The following is a 21164-nucleotide window of genomic DNA, read 5'->3' on the forward strand; positions in this document are numbered from 1 at the left end:
ATATACTACCTTGTAGAATTGAATTCCACTCATAGGGTTCATATTAGATCTTACTATCACTCTTCTGTTAGAACCATCGTAATCACAGACCTCGGCAGTATCCTTTACAATGTCTACCCAATACAATTGTTTATTTTCTGTGTCAATAGCAAGGGATGGAACGTGTACTATGCCATTGAACACAATAACCGTTGAATTCTCTCCGTTCAGCGACGCTTTCCTGATGCGACCATTAGGGTGGTTATCAGAAAAGAACATAATTCTACAAAGAAAAGTCAATAAAAGTAGTATATTAGAACTTTTTTATTTGAATTTGAACAATCATTTGTATACAACAAATTGATTACAACAGCTTTAAGTACATTTACTTTAAAACAAAATTATTTACTGGAGGAGAGAGAGAGAGAGAGAGAGAGAGAGAGAGAGAGAGAGAGAGAGAGAGAGAGAGAGGACAGTAGTTTGTTGAACATGAGTTAGAAATTGATTTAAAGCTTTAAATAATATCTATACAAACAGAGTTTGCTATAATTGTTCAGTCAAGTCTATTAACAATAAAAAGCCAAGTTTATATAGAATATAAGAAACAAATTAAACTTAGCTTTAAAAAATATTTACCCATCAACAGGATCCAATGCAAGTCCTTCGGGTCTGTTCAAGTTGTCCTGTACGACGACCTTATAAATTGATGCATTTCCATTGTATGCCGGCTTCATTGCAACCCAGTTCAAACGTGAGTCACACCAATACAAGTTCTTGGATAGGTAATCAAATGCAATCTGCCCCGTATCGTCTGATTTTCCATAAAACTCTGTTGATAACTCGTACGAGTCGCTTTTGAGAAGACTGTAGTTATGAACAGCTTGGATTTGGAGAGAGGAAGCAATAAAGGCCACTTTTCTTTTAGGATCAGTCGCAATGCTTCTAATTTTTCCAATTAAGTAATATGTCAGGTAATTAAATCCGTTACCATTTTCGGGTATTTTTGGAAGATTTGACAATGAAGATGGGTTCCGAACACCATAAATGATACCTTTCTCAAACGTATAGGCTAAAGGAAAGCAAAAATACACATATACTAAATTGTTTTACTGTTCTGAATGTAATATGTTATTTCCTAAAACACAATCATGAAAACACACAACCAATATCTATTGTGCTAAATGATTAAGCTAACAAATTGAACATTTTCCGATCCCAAAGATTATTGCATAAACTTCTACTGTTTATGCTAATTATTAAGGGTATATTAAAAGAATATAGTTTGTACCGATTACTAATTATCAAAACATGATTTGTCCAAAATAGACCAATCGTAAAAATTGTTATCATCACATGGATAGTCTTGCCCCTTATCTTAGATGCAAGTTGATTGCATTGATAATATATGTAATACACGTGTACATAATTATTCTTAGTTTTATACTAAACTTTATAAAATAAACAACGATGATTGAAAAAAAGGAACAATTCTATTGCAAACATACCTTCGAATATCTGGTCAAAAAACAATACGACATGTAGAACAGTGCTTAGGACTTCAAACTTCATTTTACTCAATAAGAATGGCCACTTTCTTTGATAAATATTTCATTTTAAGGAGTTTTCAAATTTTTATAATGGATTTAGCAAAGCATTAAAAAACATTGGCACATAAAGTGAAAGCAATTACTATTCTTGGCTGTTTGGCATCTAAAAATCTTGCATAAATGTACAATGCAAGATGTGAAATTGACAATATTTTTTCATCCATTTTCCATTAACTTTTCCGTTAATATGACATTAAGATACAAAAAATGTACATCTTATTCATAAACCGGATGGATTTAAAAGATTAAACCAGATTATGCTTTTATTTAGAGAACATTTCGTTTTTAACAACCATGCTCCTCGTTTCGAATCACTGACCCACCTAACTGGTTGGATGGCTTTATAGATGGGTATGGCTCGTTAAAGGGATTACTAAATTTATCGCTTGTTTGATGAATGCATATACCATTAAAGTTCAACCATTTGAGAAAATATCTATCATTTTGATTGATTTACAAATTACTCCAACTACATGACAAGGAATTGATAATAAAAATAGCAAAATATTTACATTAAACAATACCTTTGAAGCAGCGTACCAGTAAGAATTAATTAAAGGGACTGTGGTAGGATTTGATCGCAAAATTATTAAATTATATTTTCTCACAGCAACGTCTACAACATTTGTCTTCAAGATTTGAATGTAATTTATCAAGTTTTAAGCGGAATAAGGAACATGAAATTCTAAGTTATTTATACAAAACTCGAGTCGGTTTACAGATAATGTTAAATAACGGAATTACTACATATAATATATTATTCATCGTGTTTATAATTTTTTTTTTAATAAAAAAAGATTTGGATGGAACTTTTCTCAAGATAATATTTCTGTAATATACAAGCATTGCTTACACAACAAAATGAGTGTTCTTTCATATTCCGTTTGTTAGTCAGCTAATTGCTTTATCATTTGGTCGAACATTTGAAATAATCAACTTAACCAATCGAGAAAAAACCATTAGAAAATTAATGTAAAATGTTCATCTAAAATTGTGTCAAGGTCATATTATCGGTAAGCTTTTTGTAAAGTATGGTGGCATGGATCTGCAACGCACATTTAAACGTTTTCATGTGATATCAAATAAAATATATTAATTTTGTTGTGGGCGACAGTTGCAGACACCTTTTCCTTCTTTAAAAAGATTTATAACAAAATGTGTTTTTTTAAATCATTATTTTTATTAAATCTTAGAAATAAACCAAAATGTTGAAGTCATAATTATTTTTTGAAACAAGATAAAAGTATATAAACTGATACTCTATATACACACGTATTCAAAATGGTATATGTGCATTTTTATGAGATTTAAGCAACCTTTTCAGGACAAACATTGAATTAAACTGAACCTTCCTCTTTGTGGTCGATGCTGAAATGATATTTCAGATTTTATTACAATTTAACGATTTCCAAATTCATTGTTGCGTTATTTATCAAACACCAATCGTAATATGTGTTAATATGCTAGCATTAGAATTGTAAATATCCAGTTTATCTATAGCTAGAAACTACATTTGACGACAAATAACCTTGATTTTGTATCAGCGATTTTCTATCCTATGTCTGAGGTAAAAAAAACAAAGATGATAAAGTTTCAAAATTGTTAACTAAAGAGACAATCAGTAGGGTAGTGCTGAGGGTATGACTATCAAAGAGCCATGACAAAAAATAAGAATTTACATCAATTGGGCCCTACAGAGTGATTGTTGAATATCAAAATGAAAATCCTTTCCTCTGATTAGAATACAGCAAAAACATGTACGAGTGCATTTAGCAAGAAACGCAGTCGAGTGTTGGAAATACATGTTAAAATGAAGAAAAATGTTTTCCGTGTACGTTATTCTAATTTTACGTTATGAACAAGTTCTGTCATTTGATTTGTTATGTGATTAGGTAACAACATCACTTAAAATGGGGATATCAGATTGCAAAGACGTGATGAAGGCTCTATCGATGGATCTTTCAATTACAATATAAGTGGGTCCTGTTTCATTAAAGGACAATTTATGTGTTTTCCTGAGTTACGTACAACTTGAAGAATCATTTTGATTAACTGATATGGGTGTGGTTTGTCACGGAATAAAGATTTTTGAAACGACATCTAAGGTTTGAAATATGGAACTATTTTATTGTCGACGTTTACTAATGGTTTTCCGTTTGAGTTATGCCAAAAAGGACGGTGATCAGGTGGTACAGTATCTAATCAAAAACTTTTCTTAACAGACAAACAGTCTGTTTGAGTTTCTGAAATTTTTAATTTTAAAAACTGTTTTTCTTTGGAATATTATAACATTAAACAGTTGGTCAACAGTTAACCAAACCATTGTCTAACAGATACCTGCAACAAATGAGCTTTATTATTTCAAATCGTGCTTTTTACAATTTATTCATTTTCTACAAAGTACTAGACAATACCTCTCTGAATTTTGTTTTAAACTTGAAACCCTTTCAGTTCATGGACAAGTTCAGAAATTCGACAATCCGTGTAAAAAACATTATAACACGGCTTTCAGAAAAGTGTTTTTGCTGATATTTTTCCCACGAGAACCAATGGTATGTAATAAATGTTAAACATATTTTACTATCAAGTTTCACGATTTCTTTAAAAAAATTACAACATCCATGAAATTGCATCACAAGAAGATTCTGCTGATTACCACTAGTCCATCCACACACATTTAAATGTCCAATCCGTTGAGTGTCAATTGGTCGGGAATTTTCTAATTAGAGTCGGTTCAATTGGTCAAATTTTGGTCTTCAGATCAATGTGCCACGTAGACCATGATTTTGACAAACTTAAATCAACCATATTTGAGGTTGCTTTCAATAAAGATATAGCTGCTTAGGCAAAAAGTTCTTAACCCCAGTTTACAAGATTTTTTCTCTATAATTTCCCATGTAAAAATCCAATCGTGATTTGAATGCATTAAATCCATTACTACATAAAGCTGCTTACAAACAAATTAAATGGTTTTGTAAAGAAAAGTTAAATATGTTTTCTCTATATTTTCCAATGTTAAAATTTGACCCACTCATCCCCATTGTTGCATAACTCTATCTCCGGGATCATGATTGAAACAAACATAAATTCACCCTACCTGAGATTGCTTTCATACAAGTTTCAACTTTTCTTGCCAAATATTTTCTGAGAAGCCTTTTTTTTCTTACTACTTAATTACTTAACCCTAAGATTAAAAAAAAAAAGTTTTTGAGAAGATATAGACAAAATAAGAACTATTTTGATTAATATTTTAGTTGACAAATTGTTTTTAATAATCAATTATTGGACATGCAGAATAGTTAGATTACGGACACTTCATCAATGTCATTATCCACTTCTTTTCTCTCGGCAGAAGGCCTGAGATATTCGTCTGCTGCATCCAACACAAATCCACCATACACATCAGGATCATAATGTTTATCGAACTCCATATAACCCAAATCTTTGAAGTTCATTTCATCTAGTGTGGCATATGTATCTTCTTCAGGTGCATTTTCTTGGTGGGTAATGTATTGGTTTTTTCCGTATGCTTTAATTGTATCCTCCGCTTCTCTCTGCATCCTATTTAAATAACAAAAAAAACTGTAAACTGTATATTATTCAATTTCAAGAATTATTTTACAAAAACGTTCTAGTAGGAACATATTGATAATTTGAAAGAAGAAAGATCGTTGTATCACATGCACCCTGCATCTGCTCAGTGTATTTATTGCACATGTACAAAATGTTATGTGCAACAAATAAATCATCATGTAACGATTATTGTATAGATTTAGACAACACTAACCTTTTTCTGGTCTTCATCCTTTTCAGACAAATGACAATGACGATGATGATGATGATGATGAGTACCAAACCGCCAACACCTGTACTCAATCCTATGGTCAACTGGTCTCCATCAGATTCGTTAGTAAACTCCTTGGCTACAATTAACTCTATATTTTATTCATGTTTAACTTTATGAAACACAAAGCAAAGCTTAGACAACAAAGCTTTTAACAAAACTGTTGTTTTAACTAAAACATACATTTTTCGTATTGTGATAATTCTATTATTCAAAGTTGACATCGCAAAGTCTATCACTCTCACTATTTAGTGTGTTAAATTTTTTAATATTAATTTCACAGCTTACGTTCGCAAAATTCCGTGGAGTTTGAAATATTTTTTGCCTGCCACTCTCCATTTTCAGAGCAAATTATATCATCGCTGAGTAATGGTGAATAGTATTCCTTGCATGTTATTCCACAGGATTCACCAATCCTACGTGAACAGCCTGGTGTCAGTGCGGCGTTAGGCAATGATGATGAGCAGAGAATTTCTACAAATAATTCAACGACCTCATCATATCTCTCTCATTCAATTTGTTTCTTTGCTTTCTCTAACATTATTTATCTTGGTTTATCTCTATTCCGATATATTCTTCATTCTGTCTTTTGTTTTAAAATGAACAATATTCAAATGTACTGAGATAATTAACAAGTAGGAAAACACATTACCCTCACCTGAACAGAGTGTTTCCGTTTCGGGATTCCATTGTCCCAGTGAATCACACGTGACATTTACTTCTAAAATTCGTTTAAATCCTTCCATGCATTTGAACTCGCATGACTCTCCAGAATATGGAACACAATTCAAGATCTCTAAACTAGGCAGAGAAGTGGGACACACAGGGACTAGCAAGTACACAAAACATGTGAATATTTTAGTTGCTATCTACTCACAAGTTTTTGTCATATTTATTGTCGGTAAAAATGAGATTGCCACTTACCTCCTTCACAAGTTCTCTCGTCTGATAAAAGCTTTACATTGTCTTGACAACCACATGTTCGTCCAGAAGGAGTTGGAAAACAGAAGGTACTGCAAAGTCCATTGTTTTGAGCACAGAGTGGGTTCACTAGGACAACAGAATTAAAATGATGTACTTTAGTCATCTCTGACCGTATCTCAAATTACGCAAGTTACAAATTATGATATATTTCACTTGGTCACGATTTGAACTGTAAATTTGTTCACGATTAGAGTTAACCTTCAAATTTATATTTTATATATACTTAAAACCCGATGGCTGGCTAACATTAAAAAAATGTTTGTTGACCTCTGGCAAATTCGCAATAAAGTATCGCTATCATAAAAATGAAAAAAGGATCATGTAAAATACGACCCTAAACTCAATTGAACCCTGTGTGAACTCAATTATCTTTTTAGAGTGGTATGTGTCTGCACTATGCGATAAGAATGTTTATTGCCATAATATATATTATCATCATACTTTTATGTTAAATACTAAAGTCTGATTGGTTTAGACGCAGTTGGTAATCCGCTCTACTACCCTCAGCTTTAGCAACATACTTGGTAACGGGTAACACAACGAATTGTTACATGCGCGTAAATTATGCGTGTACGGTTCGCCGTAGAATTCAATTCATTTCTTTATAAAAGCAATAAAATTTTATTTGAAACTAAAACATTCAGTATAATAAAATAAATGGTGCCTGTTTGTGAGGGTAACTGTTGAAAATGACACCCCTCAAAAAGCATTGTCAACCTCCGCTTAGCGTCGGTTGACAATGGTTTTCTCGGTGTGTCAATTTCAACAGTTATCCTCCCAAACAGGCACTATTGATATATTAACATTTCCATATGCGAATAAATGTAATGTCAATTGTATTTTCAACGACTAATTGCTAACTTGTGAAATTTTTGTAACTATTGTCGCCTGAATAAACAACTCGGTACAAGAATCATGCATCTAACACCTTGGCAATTCAAATTAACACCTTGGCAATTCAAATTTAAAAAAACAGGTGTTAATTACGTACCGGGGTTTCGAGAGGAAAAAAATAATAGATTATAAAAAATGGGACTATAGTTTGACTTCCAGGGATCAAGGGTTTCGAGCCATCAAGAGTATATGTTAAAGGATATATTCTTCAGAACATTTTTAATTTCCAATCGTGACCATGTCCGTTAGAGTTACCGTCTACGATATCATTGTCTGTATAAACTTTAACACTGCCAATAACCCCCAGTTCTGGGTAGTTCTTCATCACTCTTGCCTCTGCTTCTGACGTTTTATTGATTCTTACGACTCTCCTGTTGTAGAATTTATTTTAGAATAATATGTCTCGCATTGACAAAACATAAGTCTAACTTACAAAATTGTTTACGTATAAGTTTCAAGCCGATTTACACGCTGTCTTGTCATAAATCTGATATACAATATTCATATAATATCAATAGATTTTACGCAGCATTGCACTTGGTTTACAAACAATAAACGCATAATGAAAAGCTTATTTAAGTTATCAATTATCTAGGGGTTTTTTTTCTTTCAGAATAAAAATGAGTCAGAGAAGGCATAAGATATGATATGATATGGGTTAGGGTTAGGGTTAGGGTTAAGATATGATATAAAATTCTATACTTACTGCCTATTGTATCCAGTGTAGTATATAAACTGACTGTCCACAAAAATGCTTCTTAGGTGAGCGCCAGGATCCGACAGCACTTTTTTTCTATCTTCACCATTTATGTCTGAAGATTCTATCCAATCAAAATAACCTTCTGTCCAGTAAAGTCTTTCGCCTGCACAAAAAGATAAGTGTGGGGAATAACACTGTGACAGTATCATGTTTGAAACCGCTCACATCTAAGATTACAATCATTTTAAGATTTAATAGCACTCCTTTTCTCGAAAAATAATATTGCAGGTTTTTATAAAAGAACTTTGTAGAAGCGTTTAAATTATAAAACTAGATTATATATTTTTCAAAAACTTTAATCTTGCGATCAAACGATAATTCATAAAAGCAATACAAACTAGATAACTTACTTGTATAATCTATTGCAATGCCATTTGGCCATGTAATATCGCTTGTTACGATAGACTCCTTAGAAGTTCCATCCATGGCTGCTTTTCCAATTTTTGGATTTTCAACTTCAACCCAAAACATCAATCTAAGAAATAAACAGAAACATTTTCAACAACTTTCCAATACTAAGATGACCATTTTCATTTTAATATTTTTCCTTCAATTATCTTTTTTGTATTCATTTATTTTTTGTTACACCATAAAATTATTGAAAATTCTTCAAAGGGAAAATTACAAAGTAATGAATTCTAGTATTTAGATAATATGTATAAAACATATTTTTTAATAGTATTAATTTTTATTAAACTTAGATCTTAAGAATCAAATATGCCAGTATGAAACTTTAATACACACCCTTTTGAAGGATACAGCGCAATATCTCTTGGATGTTTCAGATTGGTTAGCAATGTTTTTTCAAGAAATGTTGCATGTTGGACAACTCTGATCATGTCCTGACCGGAGGAAGTTGAGGAGATTTTAACAGCATAATAAAGGTTACTCGTCGAGTAATCAATTGCAACGCTCTCTGAGCTGTGAAACCCTAAATTGAAAGTATTTTGATTAAAATACAATTGATTAAAATTTTTCAAAAAGTACTTTTCAAGAAAATTATATTCAGATATAGTACGTAATTTGTAACATAAAAACTTAACTATTCTCTGCGACTAACACACTTAGCGCTTTTTATTCCTTTGCATACGTTTGCTATAGATTGTTTATTTGTTGGTTTTTCGTTTTAATTATCTGTTTAAAAAAGAAATTTTAATCCAAGATATGAAATCAAATCTTTATACTTTATTTCAGAAATGTGAATAACAATTAACTTCTAACGGTTTACTTCAAAATGTTTTTCAAACATATATCATTCAAACGATCTGTACTTTGTCGAAAAGATTGCGACAATATTATTCCCCATTTTTATGATTGAGTGTGCCTTGGAAAAAGTTATTCATATATACTTGTTTACCTGTTGCATATGTTACAATGCCTTTTTTTCCGTGAAGGGAAACGGACATCATTTTAGAAGTAAACGTATTCACAGTCGATGTGAAGAAAATTGTATCGGACTGTTTTTCATAGGCGATTCCTGTTGCTCCTATGGCAGCAAATGGCAGTTTGACCAATGTACCGGTATCAATGTCGACTTGGATTATTCTATCGTGAGATAAGTCGGTCAAAAGAATGAAATTGGAGTCAACGACAGCTGAAATCAAATACAGAAACATTGTTAGCCGAATAAAAGAATTTGTAAATTGAATGTTTATATAAAAATATTTTTACAAATTCTCTGATCTTCCAAAATCTATTTTTATAATGAATTTTGTTTTGTACAAAGAAGCCGTAAATGACGTAAAGAGCTAATACTTTTAATTTACATTAAAGCATTGATTTAAGTTATTAATAGGTGACATTTGGCGAACGATAGCTGAAAAGAGTTAATGTATGGTTAATGTATACATGTATCATGATCAATCAAAATGTCAAAGTGATATCCATCTGACATACGTAGAAATAACTTTGTTTGGCATTTTTGGCTGTAATAAATCATTTACAACGTTTATGTATACGTGCAGAAGATACCTCGATCCAACTGTTTATGATGTATTTTTCCTTATTCTTTTCAAAGTAAATATAAAACATACTACTATCACACGATGTCGAGTCGTTTTGTAGTTGAAGACCTAAGTCGCAGGTGCACGTGTGTGTATCTTGCTGGGGTATACATATATCTTCACACTGACCATTCAAGACGTGGCAGGATTCTACAGTTTTGCGAAGAAAAGAAGAAACATGATGTACTACATTTTTCCTTTTAAAAAGAGAAACGTGTAAATATTGATCTGATAGATAATAAAATTGCCACAAATGATTTCGTTCCTTTCTATCCATACTTCATAAAATTATATAAACTAGGCATGACAAATGATTTTTTTATTAAAGATAATGAAATTGAAACAAGTATCTTTTTTGAGAGTTGATTTTTAATCAACTCTCCTATGCAGTCACTCGGACAAACCGAAAGTGAAACAGTGTTTGGACCTCAGCACAAATCATTGCTCCTGACAAGACTTAGTTCTTGAAATTAATTGATGAATTCGATGTAATGTATGCTAAAGCATTGTTTTTCAAGGAAACTTATTTACAAATACCTTAAAAATAGGCAGATTTTAAATGATACGAACAATTTAAATATTTTTGTAGTCGTATGTATTCCTACGCCAGAGTTCAATATAGTCTCGTTCAACTCGACGCTCGGCTGTCTCCGTAAACCCTTGTCGGAGATTTACGGTGTTAGCCGAGCGTTTGGTTGAACGAGACTAGAGTTCAATATTGCTTGGATCCATACATTTTTCGAGAAATATTTCTACCACTGATACATAGTTTGATTGAATTAATTTTATCTTTAAATATTATTTAACATGATTCATATGGAGGTTTCTCAACATTCTAGTCGAAAAAGTTCAAAAATTCATATTATAAAAATATGCGTAATTCAAATTAGAAACTACGTATACATGTACTTGTCATGCAAAATAACATATCATTGATTTTAAAATAAATAAACATCGACAAAATCAACTCCCGTCAGTTCTTCAGTACTTTGATTTAATATAGCAAACAACAATAGTGTGGATTCAATTTTTATTCGTGGGGGTCAATGTTTGTGGGGAGCAAAAATTGTCTTAATCCTAGAGACGTAATTTCGTTGGAAGTTTTATCAGGATAATCTTATTGAATATCAAACAAATGATTGCATATACGTTCTGGGGATGTAAATTCATGGACAAGGATTACTCATGAAAATCACGAACATGGTCCCCTACGAACAATTGTGATTCCACATTATATTCTATTGCAATTCTGTTCGTTTTAACGTGCCTTCACAAAGAAATTTTTATAAAGAATACCTGCTCTGGAGTTTTGTAAATAGGGATCATACACCACTAAATTGGACATATTTTGTAGAACCTCCGACATGTCTAACGATTTATAGAATATGTTCGTACTCTTCAATCCATAGTAAAGTTCCTTTGCAGTCATCCAAACAAAGTATTCCTAATGCAACGAAAATACATAGTATGTATTGCAGGTCGTGTTTAAGCAAGTGTATCGACATGCATAGAAAAATAAAACCGCGTACATATTAAATGATAAATGTAAACCTACCTTAAAGGATATTAATTTCTGGGCATCTGTAGCAAGACTGTGTGTCACGATATCAGACCCATTATTTAAACAACTTTTAATCAATGATCCATCCAACCAATATAACCTGTTGACAATAAAGATAATTCAACATGCCATTAAAACAGCAATGTACAACAATATACAGGTATTCATCAAATGCTTCAAATTCAACTTTTTTTTAAGGTTTTGTTATGGTTTTAATTTATTATTTAATGCATTTTAAGTTAATATATACACCCTTCAAATTTTATATATTTTTTTATAAGATCAAAATTTATCATATTTTGATCATCTGATAATTAAAAAACAGCTGTACGCATTGTATTATGTCCCATCAAATAAAGATGCTTCAGGTTCAATTGGTCAGTTGATTGAAATATTTTAATTTACCTGTTGTCCGTTACGTCATAATAAATGGCTTTAGGGACTGTCAATTCAGCTGATGTAATTAAAGTTCGCGGCGACGATTTATTCCAGCTTCCGGTTTTAATCAAAGATGGTGGTGTTCCAGAAATCCAAAAAAGTGTCCTGAAATTTTACACTGAGCGTTTACAGATTTCAAATTTTAGTAAAGCATACAGAAAAAGGTGCATCTATCGCAAAAAATTATTTCATATTAGAAAAGGTAGCTTTATAAAAAGAAAACAGAAGTCATGTGTTTTTCATTTTACACTTTTTCTGCTTTTTTCTTGAGAGTAAAAATCATTTATCGCGATACAGGACTGCATTTAGCTATTATTGTATTAGTTTATTACAATAAATCTCCTTTAAAATAGTAAACATGTGTTTTTTTTAAATGAATTATATGATATTCTAGCTCACATACCCTGTGTTTGGGTCAACTGTAAACGATTCTTCAGAGAAAAGACTTGAATAAACAGTGGAAAGATGTCCTGAGCTAAGGTTGAATGAGACCAATTCAAACGATTCAACATCGATCCATCCCAGAAGATTCAAATGCCAGTCCAAAACCAAATCTATATAAAAACAAATTGATTGAATAGACGTTTAAATAGATCTTCAGTAGGAAAAATGTGACTCTATAAGGATTATATTGGAAAATTGTTATATTAATCTCCAATGTATAAACATTTTCCTGATAACAATCTGGTTGCTCAATAGAGATGTAATCATAAAATTAACTAAAATACATATAACAATTTTGCTCTGGCAACTTTAATAAACTACTTATATAAACTACTTAAAAAGTTTTTGCATGTGTTGCATCACATAAAAAAGCTACCATTTCCAGTGCCAATATTTGTAAGAGTATGAATTTTCTTCGTCTTAATATCCAATTGTTTCAGGACTCTGTTTTTGCTGTCTATGTAGTATATAAGCTCATTCGTGGCATCCACGGTGAAAGATTGAATATAAGCGGATGGGTCATCAAGTCTTTGTGTTACGTCCAAGTCATTCGTATTCAAATTCAAGATATCTATCATTACAAAGGCAGTTGGGCTGCTAATAACAAAACCTTTACTGTAGACTAAAGATTTGCCTACAAATATACAATTTATGTGTTATTATAAGGGAGAAATATGAAAAGGCCAGAAGAAGAACAAAAATATGTTCCGTCAAACGGCATAAACTTTAAAAACAAAATAATATCAATATTTCAGAAATGGTTTTGATTGAAAAAATGTAACGCTTTATTTGATTTAATGCATATAAAAACATTACTATTGCAGGAGATGCCGTCTAGTGCCAGATCAAATGTCTCGTAACATAAACAGGCGGGACCGGCGGGAGTATTCACACAGATCTGTTCACATTGTTTTGAAGAACATGGATCTATTATAAAAGACAAATTATCGATATAAAACGCAACAATCTATTGGTCAATGATAAGGAATTATCATATTAACAATAACAAGATAAACTCTTAAAATAAATATTGTTTGTTTTCCTGATCAATAATGTATACAATGTGTTTCTTCTAGAAATATAAATCACTTTTTTACAACAGCCAAAAATTATGGAATTGTACATATATAATATAACGCGTAATATTTTAAACTATGTTCACCTACTAGAGAAATTTTGTAGATTTTCTGAATCATAGACAGTCACTGTCCAAGGTGTTCCAAGAGTGAAATCCACATTGTACATCATTTTTCCTGAAGACGAGTTAAATCCTCGGACTTGTTTTTTGGGAATTCCAACTGTGTATATAGCACTCTGTATAAAACAATTAAGAATCTTAAATTAATTTCAAGAAAAGTTACAAACCAAAAAATTTAAATATAAATTCAATATCCCTGTACCTCGTAATAGTGTATAGCGTTGATGGTAGCGAGGTTCGTTCTACGTATTACTCTTCTGTTGGATCCATCGTAATCACAGACCTCGATGGTGTCTCGGACTGTGTCGGCAAAGTAAATCATCTTGTTGTCAGGGTCAACAGACAAGGTAGGTACAGATATCAAGCCTTTGTACACAATTACTGTTGTATTATCACCATTAAGTGAAGCTCTAGTGATGCGACAATTTGGGTTTTTATCCGAAAAGAACATATATCTGGATGAGAGAAAAACGATTACATAATAAAAACATATTCAAAATACATCTATTTTAAAACCATTTGAAACACGCTATTTCATTTTCCAACTTCATCATGCTATCTTTCTTGCTACTGTTATAATGGATTGTGCAAAAGAACACATTAGTCTGCTTGACGTTATGTATAAATATTGTAAAAAAAAACTATTATTTTAGAAGACAACACGTCCAAATTTATTTTAAAACAAAATTAATTCGGTGGCTAAAGAGTTTATAATTATGACACATAAACTTGAGTTGAGCAGTTTACATATATTTTAACAATACATTTATGTAATGTCCATTAGAAAGAGTTTATCTTAATCCTTCAGCCAGCTAGCCATTAGCGCTTGCTGTGTGTTTATGTGAGACCAACAATTGTTTACATTATAAATGTTAGAATGCATGGGAAAGCATTAATCTGTGTGAAAGTTTAGTTAGAATAAATGTAGCATCCGAACCCACCACAAGTGTTATCTTTCTACTAAGCAATTTTACAATGGCGACGAGGATTTTTATTCAACTTTGAAGGAAAACACAATGGCAGAATCTGGACTACCGGTTTTTCCTAAATTTCCTGTCCATGCTGAGGGAGCAATAGGTACCCGATGGAGGAAATGGGTACAGAGACTGGAAAACTTATTCGTTGGAATGAAAATCACAGATAACAAGAGGAAACGTGCGCTACTCCTTCATTACGCTGGCGAGGAAGTCTATAACATTTTCGACACTTTTGCCGATACAGGGAATGACGAGAATTATGACCAGGCCAAAGATGCGTTGAAAAATTACTTTGAACCAAAAGTAAACAAGGAATACGAGCGGTACGTTTTCCGACAAACGGAGCAATCGGAAGGGGAAACGGTGGACACATACCACACCCGATTGAGACAACTCGTTACAAAATGTGAATTTGCAGACAATGATAGTGAGATCAAGTCTCAGATCATACAGAGCTGCACATCATCAAAATTAAGAAGAAAAGCACTTAGTGAGGAGATGACACTCAACAAGCTACTAGAAACGGCAAGAACATTAGAACTGGCAGAGAAGCAGGCATCGGGAATCGAAAATAACAATTCCAGTGTAAACAAAATACACCAAAAGGAATCAGGACAAAGAACTCATCATTGGAAACCAAGGCGAAATCCAGAGCCGAGAACAAAAGGTACATATAGACAGAGTTCTAAATGTTATAACTGTGGCGGCCATTACCCCCACAAGACAAAGTGTCCAGCATTCAAACAAATCTGTAGTAACTGTGGACGAGAAAATCATTTCGCTGCTTATTGTAAATCAAAACCCCAGTTTAAGAAAAAACATGTTAAACAAATCCAGGACTGTGATGAAGATGATGGATACGTATTCAGCGTCAGGAACAACTCTACAACAAAACAACCAAAGTTTAATATTACGCTTAATGGGCAACGCTTTCACATGTTGATTGACACAGGCTCCAGTGTTAATATTTTAGACGAGGTCACGTTTTCCAAACTGCATCCAAAACCTAAACTGAGCAAATCAAGTACAAGAATTTTCGCATATGGTTGTAAAAACGACATAAAAACGTTTGGATATTTCACTGCGACCATTGAAACAAAGTCCAAAATAGCTGTTGAAAAATTCTATGTAGTCGAAGGAAATTGTGGTACACTCCTAGGATACCAAAGTGCCGTAGATCTTGGTATCATACCAGTGATCAATCGGTTGTCAACAGATGTGAATGAAATATGTGAAGAGTTTGCTGACCTGTTTCAAGGAATTGGAAAAATAAAAGATGTAAAAGTGAAAATTCACGTCGACAAAAGCATCAAACCTACTGTTCAGCCTCACCGACGGATACCTTTCCATTTACGAAAGAAAGTAGAAGCAGAGTTAAGAAGGCTTGAGGATCTTGACATCATCGAGAAAGTAGAAGGCCCTACACCTTGGGTTTCACCAATTGTCGTTGCACCCAAACCGAAAAAACCAGATGAAATTAGGATGTGCGTGGATATGCGTTTACCTAATAAGGCAATTCAAAGAACAAGACATATCACACCTACAGTTGATGACATAATTCATGATTTAAATGGAGCCAAAATCTTCTCAAAATTGGATATGAATGCAGGGTATCACCAAATTGAATTGGAAGAGCAATCAAGATACATAACGACGTTCACAACTCACGTAGGATTGCGCCGATATAAACGTCTCAACTTTGGCATTTCATCAGCTGCTGAAATTTTTCAAGAGACTGTTCATGAATCACTCCAAGGCTTACAAGGGGTAAAGAATATGAGTGACGACATCATAGTGTATGGGGAAACACAAGAACAACATGATACGCGTTTAAGAAAAGTCATGGAACGGCTACGGGAGCGCAACATAACACTAAACCGACCAAAATGTGAGTTTAACAAACAAAAGCTATCTTTTTTTGGCTATGTATTTTCCGCAGATGGCATTTCAGCTGATCCTGCTAAAATACAAGCTATCAAGTCAGCGAAAAGTCCAACAAACACAAGTGAAGTTAAAAGTTTTCTTGGAATGACAAATTATGTATCTAGATTTATTCAAGATTACTCAACAATTACGCAACCGATAAGGATTCTCACACAGAAGAATATGGCGTGGAAGTGGGAAACGAAACAACAGTTGGCGTTTGAAAAGCTAAAGAATTCACTTACAAGTGATACTGTTATGTCATACTATGACCAGAACAAATCAGCGGAAGTAGTTGTTGATGCAAGCCCAGTTGGACTTGGAGCTATCCTTTTCCAGGAAGGAAAAATTGTTGCGTATGCCAGCAGATCATTGACCCAAGTAGAACAACGTTATTCACAAACAGAAAGAGAAGCTTTAGCCATCGTTTGGAGCTGCGAACATTTTCACTTGTACATATACGGATCCAGGTTTACATTGGTTACTGACCATAAACCGCTAGAAAGTATATTCAACAATCCGAAATCAAAACCCCCTGCAAGGATTGAAAGATGGCGTTTGCGTTTGCAAGCATATGATTTTCATGTCAAATATAAGAAAGGAGTTGACAACCCAGCCGACTATATGTCCAGACACCCGGATATACGAACCGATGAGAATGGATCAAAAGAAGAGAAAATAGGGGAAGAATTTGTCAACTTTGTTGCACAACATGCTGTCCCCAAAACTGTTACTTTATTGGAAGTAGCAGAATGCACAGCAAATGATGCAAATCTACAAATGGTTATTCAAAATCTGAGGACTGGAAAATGGAAAACTAAGTCTGACAATATGTCAATGCAGTCGTTTTACAAACTAAGGAACGAGCTGTGTATTGGAAAACATGAAGAGATGGAAATTCTTTTAAGAGGATCAAGACTAGTGATTCCTTCATCACTACAGAGGAAAATAGTCGACATAGCACATGAAGGACATCAAGGCATTGTTAAAACGAAACAATTGCTTAGGGAAAAAATTTGGTTCCCTGGAATCGACTCAATGGTAGAAAACCTATGCAAATCTTGCATCCCATGTCTATCATCTGTTCCTGCCAACAAGATAGAACCGTTGAGGATGTCAAAGCTACCAAACAAACCGTGGTTGGAAGTAAGCGTAGATTTTTGCGGTCCTTTCCCATCCGGAGAATACTTACTAGTGGTAATTGACGACTATTCGAGATATCCGGAGATAGAAATTGTATATTCAACTTCAGCAAGATCAACAATGACGAAATTGGATAAGATTTTTTCTACACATGGAATTCCGAATATTGTCAAGACAGACAACGGACCTCCATTTCGAAGCCATGAATTTAACGAATTTACGAAATATATGGGATTTACGCACCGTAAAATTACACCATTATGGCCAAGAGCTAATGGAGAAGTTGAACGGTTTATGCGGACCATAGGAAAAGTTGTCAAAACATCGCATGCAGAGAGCCGCAATTGGAAACAAGATATTTTCCAATTTCTGAGAAATTACCGAGCAACGCCCCATTCTACAACAAAAGTTCCACCGGCGGAAGCTTTATTTGGAAGAAATATAAAAGTTCGTCTTCCGGAAAACCCTAAAACAACGAAATTCAGAAAAACGGAAATGCGGAGACGGGATGAAAATCAGAAACAAAAGATGAAACATTATGCAGACAAGAAAAACAATGCGAAGCATTCATCTTTAAGAAAGGGAGACAGAGTTATTGTTCAACAAAAGAAACGCAATAAACTATCTACTCCGTACGAAATCGAGCCATTGGAAGTCATAGGGAAAAAGGGATCCATGATAACAGCATCAAACGAAAACAAAACCGTTACAAGAAACTCCAGTGAATTCAAAGAAATAAAACCAGCAGAAGTTATTATTGACCAGTCTGATGAATGCGATAACGGAGATGTAAACAACCCAGAAACCAACACAGAAACAACGAAGTCTCCAGATGCGATACCAATGACTCCGCGCTATAATTTAAGGCAGAAAACAAATCGTCCAAAATATCTAGATGATTATGTTTCTAAGTAAAACATAACAAGTCGTGTTGAGAGGCATAATAATCCTCTGGCTTGTTCAGTGTAGTTCAGTTTTATAATCAATCTTGTATTAATTAGTTATGTATAAATGTTGTGAGTGACTGATAACATTTTATAAACAAAATGAACGTTTCTATATAATTTGGACAATGTTAATATCAGTGATAATTTCATAAGTGACTTTCATAAACAAACAATAAATGACAACAATTAAAATTCAAAGGAAAGGAGGGATGTAATGTCCATTAGAAAGAGTTTATCTTAATCCTTCAGCCAGCTAGCCATTAGCGCTTGCTGTGTGTTTATGTGAGACCAACAATTGTTTACATTATAAATGTTAGAATGCATGGGAAAGCATTAATCTGTGTGAAAGTTTAGTTAGAATAAATGTAGCATCCGAACCCACCACAAGTGTTATCTTTCTACTAAGCAATTTTACAATTTATATAGCGAAATATAATATATACTAGAATTGTATTAATTAGCTTGCTATTAAAGTTATTACTATATGAACCGCAAGTAAAAAGAGTGCTAGTACCTACCCATCTAAAGGATCCAGAATAAGCCCCTCTGGTCGTCGTATGGTGTCCTGCACCACGACCTTATACATATGTGGCACATGGGTGTAGGCGGGTTTCATAGCAATCCAATTTAAAAGCGAGTCACACCAAAATAGGTTGTTCGAAAGGTAATCGAATGCTATTTCTCCTACATCATTCGACTTTCCATTAAACTCGATCGATGTAAGATAATTGTTACTATTTGAAAGACTGTAGTTATGAATTGAAGAAATGGTATTGCCAGATGCTTGAAAAACAACTCCCGATTTCGGGTCAACAGCTATGCTTCGAACACCAAAGTCAGTAGAATATATTGTGTAATTTAGCGCTTCATCACTTGATTGGGTTATTTTGGTAAGAGTTACCAAAGATGGAGGACTATCAACTCCATATATGATACCCTTTTCTTTTGTAACAGCTGTATAAAAATAATTTTGAATTTAAAAAGACATACTATGAAATCAAAATTTCATGGCATGTTTTCAACTTCCATGCATTTGATTAATGTAGTGCATATCTCAATTGGTTTATGCATAGTCATCTTGTACAACAAAAAGTTTAATTGGAACAAAAGTTAAAAAAAAATCTGTTTTTTATTTTTTTTTTATTATTTTATTTTTTTTTTTTAAATTATCATGTAAATTAGTATAACGTTTTGTCCCGAGTACCAACTCGATTAAATACTCGCATATGAATGACGTCATATAGAAATTATATGCCGTTGAATTAATATATCTCAAATAAAATATTATTGTTACATTTTACCTTGTGCTAATAATTGACACAGGCAATCGGATATTGTCCAAATTAATTAGAGGAATGGAAAATGAGAAAAGTGAAAATTCCTTACTGTAAGCATGTTTTCTGAATCACATACACAATTTTGCTTTCTATGCTAGTCGTGAAATGAGACCAAAATTGACAACAGCTTTCCTAATCTGTACACTAGTTTATTAATCAAAACTTTAAAACTATAAAAAAAAATGCTTTATAATAAAAACAAACTTGCCTTCACAAAACTTCAATGATAAAAACAATTCCAGAATGGCGAAGAAAATGTAAGCTATCATTATCGCCGCTTCAAAAGAGGATTTAAAAAGGATTAACACATTATTTTTACAGAATATAAACTTAAATGGAAAGTATATCTTAAATTTATTTTTTGGTTTGCTCTATCGGAGCTTAACAAATGCGTCACTTAGACATCATAAAATAAATAAAAATCATTAAGTTAAATGGAGGTTTCTGTGATTTACCGCATTCTTATCAAAATGCTAAAGTACATTTACAACATCTTTAACCAATTTTTTGACACCCAGTTCTGTGACATAGACTTTTCTCCCACAAAGAGTTTCCTATTGGAAAACAAGCCCATATAAGCATCAACACCCCACGCCACCTTCTGAAAAATGAAAAATTGTTCCGGCCAAATTTTCCACCTTCAAATAGTCGTCCCTGTTTTAAATATCAGAACGCTCTCAGCAATTTTTATGTCACCTGAGTAAACTATTGTTATCCGTTTTCGCCCGTCGTCGTACGTCGTCCGTCGTGTGTTAACAATTTTACATTATTAACTTCTTCTTAAAATCTACAAGTTCAATTGTTACCATTTTTCATGTGAGGCATCTCTATGGTAAGAGAAATTTAAATTGTGAAATACATGGCTCTACCACCCCCGGGGCACAAAAGCTGGGGCCAAATATTAAAAAAAGCCAAATTTTCAAAAACCTTATTCTCTAATCCCACACATGTGAGGAAAAAACTGGTTGCATGGTTATGATGTCCATGAAGCCCTCTACCAAAATTGTGAAATTCATGGCCCCTTGATCAGGGGTTCGGGCTCTGGAGTGGGGCCAATATGGCCATTTAGGAAAAATGTATTGAATCTTAGAAAATCTTCTTTTCTACTCCCATATACATTTGTTA

At 33.1% G+C, this 21164-nt stretch overlaps 1 protein-coding gene across 1 annotated transcript in view; it reads right to left on the reverse strand.

The window, feature by feature from the left end:
- Positions 1-21164, reverse strand: part of LOC128192554 (low-density lipoprotein receptor-related protein 2-like) — a 50121-nt gene that overhangs the window by 10813 nt on the left and 18144 nt on the right. Inside the window, 16 exon segments of the mRNA XM_052865333.1 lie at positions 55-262; positions 4899-5147; positions 5476-5509; positions 7564-7679; positions 8015-8171; positions 8419-8543; positions 8813-8999; positions 9426-9662; positions 10102-10221; positions 11368-11515; positions 11627-11732; positions 12474-12624; positions 13331-13441; positions 13681-13828; positions 13915-14167; positions 19221-19656. Of these exon segments, the coding sequence (XP_052721293.1) occupies positions 55-262; positions 4899-5147; positions 5476-5509; positions 7564-7679; positions 8015-8171; positions 8419-8543; positions 8813-8999; positions 9426-9662; positions 10102-10221; positions 11368-11515; positions 11627-11732; positions 12474-12624; positions 13331-13441; positions 13681-13828; positions 13915-14167; positions 19221-19656 (2786 nt within the window).

This window comes from Crassostrea angulata, chromosome 7 (assembly GCF_025612915.1).
Source record: "Crassostrea angulata isolate pt1a10 chromosome 7, ASM2561291v2, whole genome shotgun sequence".
Lineage (NCBI taxonomy): Eukaryota > Metazoa > Mollusca > Bivalvia > Ostreida > Ostreidae > Magallana > Magallana angulata.